General features: G+C 40.8%; 1 protein-coding gene across 1 annotated transcript; it reads right to left on the bottom strand.

Moving 5' to 3' along the window:
- Positions 1–13,971: 13,971 nt before the first annotated feature.
- Positions 13,972–17,539, bottom strand: foxf2a (forkhead box F2a). Its single transcript, XM_062556979.1, has 2 exons — positions 16,134–17,539; positions 13,972–14,677 (listed from the first exon to the last, which is right to left on the bottom strand). Exons 1-2 carry the CDS (start codon positions 17,110–17,112, stop codon positions 14,505–14,507), a joined length of 1,152 nt encoding a protein of 383 aa, XP_062412963.1. The 5' UTR covers positions 17,113–17,539; the 3' UTR covers positions 13,972–14,504.
- Positions 17,540–17,746: the final 207 nt, after the last annotated feature.

Raw genomic sequence — 17,746 nt, 5'->3', positions numbered from 1 at the left:
CCTGGCGAAGCACCCAGGGATGTTCTGCTTCATGGAATCCAGCCTTCGACTCACTTCCTGAAGCTGTCCCGCCTACAGTCAGACATGTCTATCCCCTCTCACCCATGCAATTATGAGTTTCCACATCACTCCTAAACAGGCTTGATGCATATAGTCGATCGGAAACTTGCTGACCATGTCAATGTCGAGCTTAACTCATTCACTGCCATTAACGTCTTTAAATGTCAATTTAGACACATACATTGACTGCCATTGACATCTATAGACGTCCATTGCCTTTTTCAATGGGGAGGGCTCCTGGGTGGGCTTGGGAACGATCTGGCAGAGTTTCAGGCTTGTAAACAGACTGTGCTAGCGATCCCAACCGCTAGATGACAGCAGTGCCATTTGGATGATTAGTATCTGCCTATAGTGCACATGCAGAGACAGCATGCAGCATGCAACAAGCAAAGACACTGAAGATCGACCACAGTGGATCTAGTTTGCACGCGATGCAGGGAATAAATATGCTTACTTCTTACATCAAGGATGGAAAACACGTGAACGGTATGATCCATTTACATTGGATATTGCTATATAGACTAAAAACAACTTTGCTAGTGCTAGCTTGCTAAGTCTACCGTCCTGTTCAGAGTCTTTAGCGACCATCAGAGTCCCTAGCAACCTTGACGAGACTGACGAGATAACAGTGCAATCGTGGTAGACATACTCCTGAATCGCTAACGTTAAAAAGTTGATTTTCACAAAAAGATCGTTTTCTCCATGTTTTGGTCAAAAACAGGTGTTTTTAGCAAAACTAACCCATGTTCTACTGACGATTACTAAAGAACGGAAAACGATAGAAACAAACCGTTTTTCCTGGTGAAAGAAGAGAGTCTACTCTTTCATTTGGTACCTTCGGTGTTTACATAGTCATAAAGCTCACCGTTCGGTGGATCTTGGAAAAACAGTCAAAATGCTGTAAACCGTCTGGCAGTATGGAGCGCTCTGCACTGAAAATCGCTGGCAGCCAATGAGTTAATAAATGGGGAAACAGGAAGGCCCTCATCTTCTCTGGCTGCCATCTCCTGTCTGTACAGCACATTGCTTCTTGGAGTGAGGTTTTTCACCTCAGGGTAAGTCACCCTACCATCAACCCATATCCCCTTCTGTGTGCATTTATCGCAACCGTCATAGCCTGAGCACAGTTTTGTTTTTTTAACCATTGATTTTGCAGGTGCATCGCAAACAATGGAATGAAGCACAACTTTCTTCCCCTCAAAGCCATTGTGAAGCAGGTCGTCGACATCCCTAATTGCCTCATTCAAAAAATTCAGATCAGCTGGCTTGGAGGGACCAGCTGTCAGCGTCACAGCAAAGACACGGGTTGGGGTGAGGTGGATTGCACATAGAACTGGCCAGAGAGTGGTCCTGCTGCTTTTAAACAGTGGCAATCCGTCAATGTTTAGGGACAGCTCAATTGTTGTTGCGGCACTTAGGACATCTTCCGGATAGTGTTGCAGTTGGTCCTGGAGACCACTCCGGAAACCAAAATGGATGTACTCCATCCCCGACATATGTGTGGATATGACCTCCTTTGGGGTTGCCAAAAGAGTTCTTGCTGTTGATGGCAGCTCAGGGTGTCCCCTCGCCTTCAGTCCTACAAGGAGGGCATCAAGGGCAATGTGGGGAATTTGGTTCGTCAAGGCCCATTGCTGCAGAAACGTCCCCAGTGAATTTTCCTCCTCATCTCCGGTTATGTCACTTGTGGTCACATCAATAGGAGCCTCAAAGGGTACGTCAATAGGAGCCTCAAAGGGTACCTCCACAACCTCAGGCTCTGCAACAGGCACAGTATCAGCACTTGCTGAGCTACGGTCCTCCTCTGAGCTGGAGGCGGTCATCGACACCATCTCAGGTCTGTGCCAGTTGACGCCTTGCCCTCTTCCACTGCCTCGTATAGGCCTGTCTCTTCAGCTTGGATTCCATTCTGCATGTAAATTGTTCACACTTCAGGCAATATTTGAGGAGTAAATTAAATGTCATAAAAATATGAATTGATCTGTGTCTGTCTGTATGTATAAAGTACCCTATTTGTTAACAATTAATAAATAATTCATACGAAATTTACTGGGGTCACGATTTAATATTGTGAGGTTGCTTTCTATTTTCGATTTCATTCATGCATATATGGGTCATTCTACAGAAACGCACACTTTTGACATGGCAAGATGTCTGAAATTTTCTTTCATTTTCTAAACTTTAAACTTAGACCACACTATTACTTAACTTATTGGCTGTAAGAATACACTTAAGGGACACCTAAAATATGTTTTACCTTTATAGGGCATTTATTTAAAGATTTCATGCACCGTCTATTTGTCACTGGTGTTACCTTACTCATTTGACAATAATAATAGCTTTTTAAAAGATTTTATCTCTCAACCTCTTCAGAACACGTAATAAGAGCTACAGTACAATAATGATAAGGCAAAAAACATGAGATTATTGATTTATTTATTTGAATTATATCTGTTAAAAGTTTGTTTGAATGATGTTTATTCAACTGCGCAATCATGTATTCCTTATAAAAATGAAAATATCATACAAAACAGTTGTAAACAAATAATATTGCAATTGTTTAAATGTCATCTCTAAAGTCTAGCAAAATTAAATTAATGTGAAATCATTATCATATTGAATTTGACACATTTGTTTAAATGTTCCTGAAAACACACACAGTAACACCAGTGACATAATGTAACACCAGTGACCAAAGATCTTGACTAGACAACTTAAATTAGGGATATGACACCAAATTGTTACAAATAGGCTAATAAAATCACATTGACACTAAGTGAATGTTTTTAACAAAGTACAGTAAACAAGAATTTCACACATTGTAACTTAATTTGCAAACAACTAAGACCAACGATCTTTAGTCCTCAACTGTAAATAAGTACATCACACCAAATTGTTATATTTAACAATAAAAACTAATTTCAGTAAATGTAATTTAGTGAAAGATTGTTGACAACAGTTTAACTAATTTTGACTGCAATTGGAAACAAGTAAAAAGGTCCAACAACATAACATCTAAACTGTGATGCATACTGTGTTATGAGTAGGAGCGAAAAAATGGAACTGTCTCCAGTTTATTTCATAGTGGGTAATTTTACATGTTCAGTTGTCCCTGAACGAACTCCCAGGATGTCTGATCAAGCTTAAGTGAGCGCTTATTCACTGCCAGTGGTTCTGGAATTAGGCACATTATCTGGTCATCCCCATACCAGTTTATTTCTTCTGGCCAAGCCCCAGAGATGATCTTATTTATTCCGTTGCAGTGCATGCATTTGACTTGAACACTGTTTTCCTCCACCTGCTGGATGATGCCAGGGTAGGGCTCGTCATCATATCGTACAACACACCATTGACCACAGTGGTGCTGTTCTATGACATTGGGTCTGAACCCTTTTCCTGGATGAGTGATTGCCTCCATAGCTACAAGGGTAACCTCCTCCAGATTGTGACATGGACAATCAAACACTCCCTCAGCAGCCTGGCAGAAACAGCTAATGTCCCTGTATTTGAGAATGCCTGGAGAAACAGTGAGGACCTCGTGCATTCTCATTGTGCCTTTGATAGTGAACAGGGACACTTCCTTCAAACTTTTCTCCTTCTTTTCAACTTCCTCCTCAGTCACGTAATACAGTTTCACCTTGCTCATATCCTTCAGCAGCTGGAAAAAGCTCTGTGCGCTAGGGATATCTTTCCCTTGGCGAACCAATGTGTCCGCCGTCCTCTTCAGTGCAGCCCCTACTCCGTCTGGCGCGCCCTTGCCATGACTGGCTTCAAAGAAGCTCCATGTCACTGTTGTAAAACCTCTCTGGTGTGGCTCAGTAGATAACATGTAGAAGTTTGAGCGGTTTTTGTATTGAGTGGCAGGTCCATCACTAAAAAAGTGAAGATTTTTGATACCAGGGTAGTCTTTTGCCAAGAACTGAAGAATAGGATCCAAATGGGCCCATATAGCAGGAGGGTCATGCCTCCTGCAGGGAGAGACTGTGCAGAAGGGCATGGGGGCTTGGTTTGCCAGATATAGCACACCAGTGTGTAGGGTCACCTGCTGATGTGACCCCCCAAAGTGGACAGACTGGATTTCGTTGGAGTATTTACAATTGTAATTCTCACTGAAATCGATGTGGATTAGGGTGTCATTGGCCGTGAGGCTCTCTTTGAGATTTTTGTAAGCACTATATTGCCAACGGATGTTAAAAAGATGCTTCCTAAAATGAAAGAGCCTGTCATGAAATTGTGTAACAAGTTCATCCTCTTGGATAGAGGTATCTTTTTTGACAGTGATTGTACTTGTACGTGTCTCTCCACCTTGATCCATGAAGACCACCTTCTCCTGGCACCACTGGGTCAAAGTCACCACTGCGTTTGAGGATCTAGTTAAGGGAAATGTGGACAATTTGCAGTCCAAGCATTCACCGTATGCACATGCCTTGTAAGTGCTGCAGACAGTGTTGTCACACATTTCTTCCAGATTTTTTGATTTTGAAATGCCCAATTTATTTAATTTGTCTGCCATGAACTGTAAATTTTCGTGCGTCTTGCCCTGGCATGTCTCCCTATCCCTTTCCTTTGGAGGAACCACCCAAAATGGCCTCTGGCGGCAGAAGAAGGCATAAGAAATATGTTGGTGCTCTGATACATATTTCTTATGCAGGATGAGCATGGAATCTGTCAGCAGTCTCCTGCCGTTTAACCTTCCGTAAGGTGATGGTGTCTCCCTTTCCAGTTGTCATCCTGCTGACATCATCTCTTAGGAAGAATATTCTGACAGATTTGACTGCCTCCTTCCTAATGGCATCTTCAGGGACACTGTACTTTGCTCTAACCACTCGTGAACCACAACCAATTAGCTTCTTGCAATAGGTTTTGCAGTGATATTTCTTGAGGACTTTTGAGGAGCAACCTAGCAAGACTTTGTTTAAACTTTTGGTTTTTCACTTTTTTGTATTTTGATTTCAAGGCTCCAAAAACAGCGAAGTGGCATGTCAGGGCTTTTCTAATTTGGGTATTGACCCGCTGACCTTGCAGTACATCTTTAGCTCTGATTTCTGGGCTGTCCAATAGTGAATGGCGCAGTCGTATTTTACGCTTCTTCTCCCTTTCATATTTCCGTCTCAAATCAAGGACCTGGTCTTGTAGTTTTGCTATTTGCCTTCGTTTTTTTTGCACCACTCTCCTACGTGATCTCCTTTGTTGTGGTCTGTAAAACAAAAGTATTAATTTAAAGAAAGTTCACACTCATTTCTCTTTACACTTATGTTCTTACATGTGTCTCTCTTTCTCTTTATCTCTTTCTATATGTGTATGTGTGTGTGTGTGTGTGTGTGTGTGTGTGTGTGCGCGCGCGCGCGCGCTTGTGTGTGTGTGTGTGTCTGTGAGCGTGTCTGTGAGTGAGTGAATGAATGTGAGTAAGGGAATGTGAGTGAGTGAGTGAGAATGTGATGAAGAGGTGGTTAGGACAAGGTTAGTGAGAGCGGTAGCAAGATGGTCTGTCATAGCCTACAAAACTAATCCAAACAGGTGATAATGTAAATGGTGGTGTGTGTGTGTGTTGATATTGTACTGTATGCATTTGTACAACTGTTTCACATTTTCCCTCTTTCCCTCCAGTTTGTACCTTACCATGTGGGGTAATGTATCTGGTGATGATGGGGGGGGGGGGGGGGGGTCAATGTTTTTGTGTTCAATGCAATCCTCAGTCTTTCCCTGCATCTCTGCTGACGAAGCTTCCATTCCTTGTGTTGTGCTCTCTTTTCCCTTTCTGTTAAATTGCTTATTCTCATCCTCTTTTGTGTGTCAATGTCTCTGGCATAGCCCTGTTTCCTTTTTTGTAAATATTCTTCCCTGCGTTGAGGATCAGCATCCCTACGCTCCCTGTAAAGCCTCTGCTTCTGTGCTGCACTCAATTTAGCCATAGCTGTCCAAACAAAGTTTGACAATGAGAAATAAATGTTATGATCTTGACAAATTAATACTATTATATATATATACAAAACAACTAAATAAACAGTTTTATATCATGTTTATCTATACATGGACATCACTGGTGTTACTGACAGTCACTGGTGTTACCCACATGGAGGGTAACACCAGTGACGGTAACACCAGTGACAACTATCAAGAAAAATTCATTTTACAAAATGGCTGCCACAGGGAATCAAACCACATGTTGTCATTCATGATATACTGCACTAAATTATGAACATGGATCCATTTGTAGTCGTTTTTTCAAGCTTTCCAAAGAATAAAATAGGTCATACCAGTGACGTCAACTAAAAGCTTCAAAGGAAAACTTAAGCTAAATGTGAATATTTCTCAAAAATATCAGTGGTCAGAGTCAGTGGTCTTACCATGAGCCGGTCTTCTTTGATCTTCAGGAAGGAAGGAAGTAATGTCCAGTGATGTCATCAGTCTGATTTTTAATTTCAAAATAATAGTCTTTTCTAATGAGGTAACACCAGTGACATGACTTCATGGGACGAACATTTTTTTATCATTTTATTTATAATATTTAATTGACATTTTGTATTTTTATCTCATGCATATAATATATTTGATAGTTATGTATAAATGATTGCAATTTAACTTAATAAAAAACATGTTTTTGACTTAAAAGTATTGCCCTCTGCCTTTGTACTTGACAGTCGGGACGGGCATTTTTGTGGTACCTGGCAATTCATAAAATTGTTTAAAAACAAATACTGTCATAATGATGGCTCAAAAAGGTGTAATTGTTCAGAAAACATTATTTTACTTTAAAATATAAAGAAGTTGCAACAATAATATGTTTTTAAAACATTATAGTCCTCTAAAGTCAGGGGACAGAAAAGTGTGCATTTCTGTAGAATGGCCCATATATTAAGTGGCAAGCTACATAGGCCTACCGTCCTCTTATTAAACAATACTAATTATTAAGAATTCATTTTAAATCAGCTTTTACAATTTCACATTTAACATCGACTTAAACATGTAATCGCGATTATGATTTAAAATCGATTAATAGCACAGCCCTACTTTCAAGTGACTCAACAAAAAAAATTCTGAAAACTGAGGGAAGGAGATATTTGCTTATTAAAATACCTGTGTATGTGTGACCGTAGCCTCAAACTTCACATATTAAGACTTAGGTCAAATATCTACCATGCTGCTTATTGGTTGGTATCTATAAGGCCTTATATTGATATGAGCTAATTTCATGTATATGCCACAAGTTAGATATGCCTAAAATGCACCCCAACCCCCTTCTCCTAACACAAATCCTGTTTTTTAGAAAGGTTTCAGTCTGTAGAATATGAATCTGAATGTTAACATTGGAAATGTTGAGTTGCTGTACCTGTTTTAGCCCTGAGAATAAGGAAAGGGAAAATATTTGCCGGTTTCGCTTTTCGTTTTCACCATTTCACGGTTGCAGATTTCTCTGCAGAGCTTCCCCTACAGTTTTAACGTATTGTGATGGGAACGAGACCGGCGATCGCATGTCGAGACTTGAGTCGAGACCCAGTCTTTAAAGGGGTCAAGACCGAGACCGTTGTTTTTTGTTTTTTTTTCTAAAAGCAGCCGAGACCCGAGTTTTTAAGGAGTCGAGATTGACCAAAAAAGAGAGTAAATTTTCATGATTTATTAACCTGTTTTAGTCCTGAGAGTAGGGAAAGCCTGAAAACATAGATTTATCCTGCTCAATGGAAACAGCTTTTAGATGACCCATTACACACTCAAACTTCACAGACGATGACTTAAGTCAAATGGCACCCAATACTGCTTCCTGGCAAGTGACTGAAATTAATAGACTTAAAGGAAACCTATGCAGGATTGGTGATTTCGCTTTTCGTTTTCGCTCGTTTTACGCTTGCAGATTTCTCTGCAAAGGTTCACCTACAGCTTTAACGAGTATATTTCACAATAGTGATGGGAACGAGACTGGCGACCGCATATGTCGAGACCCAGTCTTTAAAGAGTCAAGGACGAGACCATTGGTTTTTAAATGCTGCTGAAATTGAGTCTTTGAGGAGGCAAGTCCAAGTCGAGACAGAGTCTTTAAGGAGTCGAGACTGCATCAAAACTGACCAAATAAAGAGAGTATTCAATCTCTGTTCTACGGTGTGTCCTCTTTTGTTACACTGTAGAAGGTAAAGCAAACAATGTTTGCGGTACCATTCGTTAAACATTTAACACATTAATTATTAAAGAACCTGAGTGTGATCATGGACAGAGATCTTGACAAACAGGTTAAAACATGAATTATATCAGTCAAGGTTTAATGCAATAATAATTTAGCAAATCAGCCCATAGCGCCACACAGTGTAGAGACCCATGAAACCCTTTGTGACTGCAGATACTACTGACATGGTCATCTGCTGAGAATGTGATGAAGTGCTAGAGGACTGCTTTAGGCACCATCCCAGACAGCAAGTGCTGTGTATTGGGTCTCCATGAATTACAGTTTGGCCTTGTGGGGGGGGGTGATGCCCTGTGATGTGGAGGATACCTTGCAGTGTCACTGACCTGTGAGACAGGAGATCTGAAAGCTTGTTTCCAGAGGCCCATGAAGCAATTCCAAGTGGTCCTATATACCTAGCCCAAGGCCTTCAATACTGAGGACTGAGACTGCTTGTCAACCAGTCATATTAAGTAACTGGTAAACAAATAAAACATTTAGCATTTTAAATGTTTCCTCTAGGGTGATGTTTTAGAGCTGCAGTGTGTGTGTGTGTGTGTGTGTGGGGGGGGGGGGGGGGGGGGGCATTGTCAGTCATGATAATGATTTGGACATTTTTAATGTCCAGTCAAATGGTCACACATATCTGATTCCAGGCCATTGTGAAGGACAGCTGGATCAGATCACTGAATGAAACAGTTAAGAAGACACGGCGAAGATGGATTATTTAAAGTCACAGCAGGATGTACAGAAATGATCAAGGACTAAATATGCCATCCCCAGTCATTCATGCAAAGCTCTTTTGCTCTAGCCATTATCCTATCTTAATATGGGCCAGGGGTCGAATTTGTTTAAATTCTTTGAGAAATTCAACACTTTTGAACATCTGGATATGTGCAGCGATGAAGTGATTCATTACGAGTGAATCAACACATTAAATTCTCTAAAAGCATTGAGAGATTCAGTGGACAAAATTGAGAAGTTCAGAGGACAACTCAAATACAGAGGATGATTAGATTTACTTGAAAAGTATTCATATAGTTTTACATATGAGGATGTACTAGTAATGCCCCTCTATATATATTTCTGTTTAAAATTCTAATGCAACAGATCAAAACAAATCTATATGACTTGATAGCATTTACTATATGCTGCAACTATATTAGGTACCTCATTATCACATTGTGATGGCATTTTTAGAAACACACTAATGGCATATTTGTAAACCTGCACTTACACTATATTTAAGTAGCCTACAGTGTAATTATTGCCGCTGTTACATTTCAAATACACAGCAGAGATGTGAAATTCCTTGTGCTATAGGGGATTTCACACAGCAGCCAATCTACAAACATAACCGCCAAAACCAAAATCACTAAGTCACAAATCACTGAGGAAAACATCACCAACAGAACAGCCTTCAAGAGAATTTCACTGGAGTTATCAAGGGAAACATCCCAACCTCTTATCCCCAATACCGGCACAATTTTCACAATCCTTGGTGAGAAAAAGTGTTGCACAGGCCAAGGGAAACCCATTCATTTTTGGTGGTGATAGGACTCACAGGGCACCAGCACTAGGCCATTTTAGCCAAAGTGAAATTTACCATTATCTGTCCGAGTGCCCTTCTAGTTTACACAAGGAATTTGGGCGTAAAGTTGTCTGATATATCATTTATATGTTTCATATAATTTGCAACGTAAATAATAAGGCATTCATACCCGGGTAATGTCAGTGAGCCTGTCTAGGCCTCACAGAAATCATAGGCTGTTGCATTTTACATTGACCGTTGGTTGGTTGGATGTTGAAGACTAACTTGCCCCTGGTGCAAAGAAATCTAGAGGAAACACTGATGATGTCATTAGAGATATGGCATGTCCAATGCCTCTTCAGTACAATGAACACTATAGACATTCATCAAAATGCCCAGCACTAAATGCGCTTGCTTTCCTCGTCTTTTGATTCCCTCTTGAAATGGTGTGTTTGGCTTTCCACCACGCATATCCCCATCAACATCTGCGTAGACTTTTAGTCTGAGGTTCTGTGTTTAGTTTAGGAAAATGATTGCAGATGATGAAAGTTCTATTCTGTTTCCCATTATATTTTACATTGATGTGTGTTTTCCATATGATGATTATGATAAATGACTGACGAATGAAAATTTGATTGCAATTATGACCTGTGGTTGATTCTGAATACAGACAGTGCCCTGCTTACCATTGAGATATGACATGTTGGATCTTGTAGAAATCTCACTGAGCAGCATGAGTTTTTTTCCCCCTTCACAATAATGGCTAAAATCTTTTGTGCATCTCCATGGATTTCAAGCGGTTGTGTACACATTTACAAATTGTTTATCGCATGTTTCATCCTATTCTCCTTCTTGGTTGTTTTCAAATATGCTAAAAGAACGTCTCCTGCCAGCAACCATAAATATGTGCCTTTAGCTGACAACATGTAGCCTGATTAGCACCAGACCCATTCTCGATTGAGATGGCCTGGCCACCTGTTCATATTCTATTGCACGGGGCGTAACCAGCTGTGAAAGTAACCTGATGTCGGCATATGCAACTTGGTTACCAAATCCTCTCCGAAGTAGTGCCAACACATCTGTTCAACCCAAACGCTCTCCCAAAAAACGGAGGACATGTAGGCAGTAACATGAGGTGTGTGTGCGTGAGAGAATGGAAACAAACAAAATCGAACAAACTAGTGCTAGTTGGCACTGTACGGATCCGCGAAGGTGAGACTAAAGCCTACCTTTTTTCGGCAAAGGATGTTCAGAGAGCTAACGTCATCTTCAGGTGTCCTGATAAAAGAGCCCGCGCGCTGGCTTCCTTCTATTCGTGTTGTTTTCGTTAGTTTAATCCTTTGTATTCCTTTGTATTCCTTTGTATTTTCCTTAAAACGTCAGTACTTTATGATGTATTCCCGTGTGAAGTGAGATGAGGGGGAAACAATAACACCAGCCAAAACAACACACTCTTGATGTAGCCACGCTAAAACGAACACTCTATTCCTGAGCTCCCCCAAAACGTCACTCTTATCTGGTCAAATTGCGCAGGCACTTAGCTACCCCTGACATAAGTGCATGCGCACATTTATCAGATTATGCTCATTAGGCCCACCGTCAGCTAATTGCCACAGCAGGTGCCAGCAATGAAATAAAGAGAAACAAGATATAAATGTTCAAGTTTACCATTTGTTGTTTGTTTATCTTGCATGTTCAGATCTTGTGTTGTGTGAGCATGTGTTTCTGATAGATTTTGTTTTTATCTTTTTGATGGTTCATTGCGCGGTGTGTTTTTATCTTTTTTTTCCATTTCATCCACAGAAGTACGGTAGGGGTCACTTCAATGGCACAGTGTGCGTTGTGGAGAGACCTCCTCAGATCACCACCAGGTGGAGAGATTGGACACTGGAGCCTCCTTTGGTAGGGTCCCTGCGTTTATAATACGATCCATGGCTACTCCTTCTCATGTGATTTAAAGATCTGTTTGTAAGAATGCATTCCATGTGATTTAATTATTTATTTAGGCCTATGTATTTTAAAAAGCTAAATAAATAGATCAAACATAGAGTCACTGCCATCAAAATAGAATGTATTGAAAGACATTGTTACACATGAAGATATGACATGTGGATGAAGTGTTCTCTTCTCTTTACATATGACTGGTCCAAATCCTCTATATTAGGCATAGACAGTAGCCACATAGGCCTATACTATTGTAGGGCTATTGGCACTTTAAATCAGTCTGTGGTGACAGGCTTTGGTTTTAACATTAGCCTTCAATATAGCTTGTTTACGAGGTGACATTTCTGGTTGAATGTTAAACACTCAGAAATGAAAGCCATAATTTCTGCCAATGCATGTTGTCAGTTTGGGGCTTATGTGCAGCCATTACATGTATTTTGCAATCTAACATAGATAAATGATTGATATCTTGTTGCCCCATTGATTCAGGCGTTTGGTTGAGGTGCGCACATCCACAGAAACAATAATCCAGGTGCCGGACAAAAGTGGTAGTCAGTGTGATTTATTGGTCCACACACTGGGTATAAGCAAAAACGTTTTATTTTAATACATAAAAGGCAACGTTTCGATCCTCCAGTGGGATCTTGCTCAGGCATTGATTCAGACCTCTGCTGCATCACAAAGAGTTTTGACAGTGCTAGGATTATGAAATACTTTCTGTATTTTCACATGTTCATGTTTATTGCTCACAGAATGTGTTTATATGTTTCTATATATTCTATACTTTTCACAGCAGTATTATATTACCTGTTTTGATTAATCAAATTTCTTATCTAGTGATTTAGGATAGGCCTTGTGATCTAAGTGAGTATCAGTGATGTCCTTTACCTATCAAAAATCTATATTCACTATTGCACTTTCAATCGATGACAGTGGCACCATAGCTGAATATTTTGACTGTTTTGGAATGAGAATATAGAAATGTTCGCTCCAATGGAAGTTGGTATAACAACACGCAATAGGCTATCTGGTGCGCCAAAGGAAAGTTTGGTTGGTGAACAAAAGGGGGCGATATAGCACTGTATATTTTAAGCACTGTTGGCCATCGGGCTAAGGAACAAACATGAACTTCATTTCGATTTAATCATGAACATTTTATTTATAACATTGAATTGTTGTAAAATATTATATTTCTTGAATATTATCCTATTCGGATTAAATTAGCTACGCGAACCTATAGTCGAGGGACAAAGCGAGGGACAATTAGCTCCATCGGAAATGAATATGTAAATACTTGCTCATCACAATCATCACATCATATGTCTACAATTAATATTTACTCGACTTGTGTTATGCCGATAGGCTACATCAGACCTATGTGATAAATAATAGCATGGCCTCTAAATGTATTGGTTAACCTAACGTTGTGTTTGGATGGATAAGATATGCGGTGTTATCGCAAGTGGCCTAGGCTATTGTTGGGAAAAGCCTAGTGTCGGAACTGTGTGGTAGCGTGAATGCACGACAACATATACAGAAATCATTAGGCTGAAAGGATTGGCCATTTGCGAAAGTTGCCCATTGCTAGGCCTATATCTGTAACATGTCATTGCGTCGTGCGACGTTGCAACATTAATAGGCCAATGCTAATACAGCCTATAGGTTATAGAAAATATACAATGTGAAACTATTGGAGGCAAATTTGTTTATATATATTAGCCTAATTCATGCGTAACCTTTTGCAGCACACGATCGTAATAGGTTACGCATGCCTATACCTTATTGAAATAGAAAGATTGATATTCAATTTATGCTTATAGATTGAAGAGAGAAAATTATTAAGACAATCATTCTCTCCGCGAGTCACTACACAAGGGAAGGTTTTGACAGTCATATTGTGTTTTCCCCTAAGCAAATGTATTTATTATAATTGCAGGGGCAAACAGGTTAGGCCCATTCATTCAACTTTCACGTTTCAGGTAGCCTAAATGTGTATGCTACTTATTTAATGTGTTTGCCAGGTTAGTCCGATTTTCTATTTGCTATATTCTTTCAACATGTCATGTTTCAGGCCGTTCTCGAAAAAATCTATAGGCCCTAATGCCATTTCTTGAACGACAGAAAATGTATCGGTGTTTGAAGTGGCAACGTAGTCCATTTAATCATATTTAAATGCTTATATTTGAAAGGCAGGTAATTGCGTAAGGCCCAATGATATAGTTGGTCAACGATATGGAACTTATTTTATCTGCAGAAAGACGATCGAGGACACAATTCCTTTAGAATACATATTTTATTGATATACTGTACATGACTCCATTCTGGAAAAACTGAAATCTAACATAAGTGCAGTTATTAATTCATTAAAACTTTGTGTATTTTGTTATAGAAATGAAAATAAAACTTAACATACAACTGAAATGATGGCACTTGCCATCCCCTTCATTTGACTTTAAAACATGCTGCTGCATAATAACAGTCATGTTTTACAGGCTTTGGCGGCGTGATTTCATTGTGCACATGTCGCTCTTTTGTCTTGTGTGTGTATAGGCCTACGAGGCAAACTCCGATATCTTCATAGCAGAAGCAATAGCCTAGTGTATCATCTTTGTGAACTTTGTTTTGTTCAAGAAAACTGGTGTTACAAAACCATTTTCTAAACTGTGAATCAGTCCATATTCTGATTGAATATTCCAAGGTGTTACAGAGTGTGTTGGCTCTGTTTCATACAATACTGCTCGGCATGTCATCGCAATGTGGAATCCAGTGTCCTACAGCCTACATGATTCTTGGCGTTATCTGGCAACTTGTTGGCGTTTACATTACACATGGCTTGACATCTTGGCACACACCTTGATGATGATGGTGTAGTTGATGGTAGTACGATCCACTGGCGGTGGGATGGAAGGATGTGATCCCATTAAAGTTCAACACAAAATCTTTCCTGTCACACACTGGCGAAGAATGACTTTGATATCGCGGTATTCCCACTGTAATTAAAAAAGAGCAGTTATGATATCAGGATTGATTTAACACCAGTCAACAAATATAACATACTGTATACATTATTATTCTTATTTGCTTGTGCGCTGTGAAAAAATGTGTGTGTGTGGGTGTGTGTCTGCCTGTGAGCGTGTGTCTTGCATGTTTTATTATACGCTGTATATTAGTATGTTTTAACCTATAATTCAAATAAATTGCATGAGCCACGACAGACCAACCTCACTAAAATGAGTTTACAAGACAACTCAAATGAGGAAACTGAAAGATATAGCCTACCAGTTTATGTAGCCTAGGCTATTGCTGGTTTTAATATTATTCATAAGGTATTTACATTTGTGGGATTCTCAGACACTACTGAATAGCGTAGGCTTAGCTATTCACTACTAACTACTCTATGCACATGGAAATTACTTCACATGTGATGGTTCATTGCGCGGTGTGTTTTGTTTCACGCTACAACATAGAACATAATCGGAGCCCGCTTTTTAAAACAACAACGTTGGTGATTGACAGCACTTATTAGGCATTGCGCGAGCCATGTAGAAGGCCCCAATTCAGCCGAGTGCTGGTTTTCTGAATAGTTAAAATACACGTTAAGTTTAACAAGGCATAAGACTCCCTTGGGTCCCTCCAACCTGAAAATCCTCTTCAGCCGGGTGGTGTTGGGTTTTCATAACCAGTCCTCTGTCAGAGACAACCCTGTTTTCTTAACCTGCTTGATCCTGGACTTAAGAATTATGGTAGTTGAACTACTCTGTTCTGAGGGAGGGAAAAAACCTCTGACGCAGCAAAATACTTTTTGTATTAAGCCATGGTGAACATTTATTATACACCATAGTCCCAATGATGGCAGAATAATTTCCAATAGGCAATCATAGCCTATATTCATGCTGACGAAAAATGCCTGACAAATGTCAGGAGGATTTACAAATGCATTTATATTATCTTGTTGGCCTATAACGATGTTGAGAAGTTGTCATCGTAGCTGTAGTGTAATTTTGAAACATTTAACTTGCTATAGTTTTGTTGACCTAAAAGGATGTGATCTGTAGCTTAGTCTTCATTTCACTTAAATCATTATTTATTTGAAAATAAATAGCAACATAAAATAATCCCAAGGACATGTACCAACACAATAAATGATTGCTTATTTAAATTGTTATGTTTTCTGACCAAAATCTCTATTACGCAGTCAAGGCCTACTATTCACATTATCGTGACTAAAATGTTTTATTCTAGCACTGGTATAAAACCTGTTTTTGAGCAGCAATTGACTATTTTTCTTTGGTTATACACATCGTTAGGTAGGTTTATAAACGTAATTCTATTGTGCATGGAGGTCGTGGCCACATTAACCACTAGTTCCAATTTATTCATGTGTATTCAAGGAACGCCACAGTTATTGTCATGGCATCGCATTAAATTACACGAAGCGTATGTTACCTGAAATATCCGTGGAGTCCCTGCCGTTGTGATGAAGGTAGCTCTGCTCGATGGAATACGGTGACATACTTGAGTGTAAACCAGAGGAGGTCGGACTGCTAGAGGCGAGTGGTTGTTGCTTGATGTAGGGAGACACACTGGAAGAGGCCCAATGCGCCGAAGCAGCATAGGGCGAGTGACACTCCAGGGAGCTGGTCATCGCAGGGGGCGAATGTAGAGGACTGCTGCTGCTATCGGGACCATAGTCGCCGTTAGAAGTCACTTGACAAGCTGCCATGTAAGTGGATCCAGGGCTTGGCGACATATGAGGCACATGATGGCCCGCGCTCAGCCCGTCGTATCCCGCGGGCACACCAGGGACACCGTTAGTCATCATGTCCAAGTTGTAACCATTGGCGTGACAAGCCAATGATGCAGACGGTGACTGGAAATCAAAGTTTTGAGGCAGCATCGAAGTACCGAAGCCGATGCCGTTCATCATCCGGTACATGGGTTTAAGGGCTTGGCATTTCCTACGGAATCCTCGGGGTCTGCGGCGAAAAGACCCTTCCTCGAACATAAACTCGCTGCCAGGATCTATTGTCCAGTAATGTCCTTTACCAGGTCTCCCAAGGCCCTTGGGCAATTTAATGAAGCATTCGTTGAGAGACAGATTGTGTCTAACAGAATTCTTCCAGCCCTGATACGATCCCCTAAAGAATGGAAATCGGGCCTGGAGGAATTGGTATATCTCACTGAGTGTCAGCCTCTTAGTGGGAGAACTCTGAATCGCCATTACAATTAGGGCGATGTAAGAATACGGCGGTTTCTCGGGGCGTCTCATGCCTGAGTTTGCTTTCTTGCCCTTGGTTGTGGCCGATGATCCTGCGGCATCTAAAACCGTCTGTGCGCTCTGCAGCGCGGAATGCATAGCACCGGACGCTGGGCTAGATCGCAGAGGCGGTGGGTCAAGCTGCTGCTGAGCGGTCTCGGTTGTCATCTCCGCAGTTTCCTTGAGCTTAGTCACAACGAACGAGGAAAGTAACGGTTCAATAGTTGAAATGAGGATCTGTAATCAACGCCTTGCAGTCCCACCACGTAGATGAAAAAAATAAAGTCTCATTTACCCAAGTCAAATGAAGCTTCTGCGAGTCCGAAAGATAGTGGAGGGAGTTTCCAGCCGTGCTAATTTGAGAGGTCAGTGCCCTGTGGAACTTTTATGCGCACTTATCCAAGACACCAGCTGTGTGTCGCCAGAGCAGCGGTTCTTCCGCAGTCTTTTGGTGGCCATAGCTAGTACTAATCCTTTAAGAGAAGGAAACGCAAAGCTCCTGGGCTCTCTTGCGCAGATCCACTCGGCCAAACAAAACGCGACCACCTATCAATTCGTAAATCTCTCTCTGCCCCCCAGATCACGTCTAAATCCCTCCAAGAAATCGCTGTCGACCAGAGACCCACCCCCTTCCACGCCTGGCCTCAATCCAGCTATATTTCTAGCGGGAGGTTCTGCTAAGAGTCCGAGCACAGACCCTTTCCCTCCCCCTGACATCTCTAATACACGCAATTACGCCATTTATCAACTCTGCTTTAGACATTCCAATCAACAGCGCCACACGCCTAAAGCCGAAGGTAAC

Source organism: Sardina pilchardus, chromosome 2 (assembly GCF_963854185.1).
Source record: "Sardina pilchardus chromosome 2, fSarPil1.1, whole genome shotgun sequence".
In the NCBI taxonomy this organism is placed as follows: Eukaryota; Metazoa; Chordata; class Actinopteri; order Clupeiformes; family Clupeidae; genus Sardina; species Sardina pilchardus.
The sequence above is the reverse complement of the archived record's forward strand: the minus strand, read 5'-3'. Positions and strand labels throughout refer to the sequence as shown.

Coding starts and splice junctions, on each gene's coding strand:
- foxf2a (XM_062556979.1), bottom strand. CDS start 17,112: ATGACAACCGAGACCGCTCAGCAGCAGCTTGACCCACCGCCTCTGCGA. Junction 14,678..16,133: donor GGACTCCACGGATATTTCAG/GTAACATACGCT, acceptor TTTTAATTACAG/TGGGAATACCGCGATATCAA.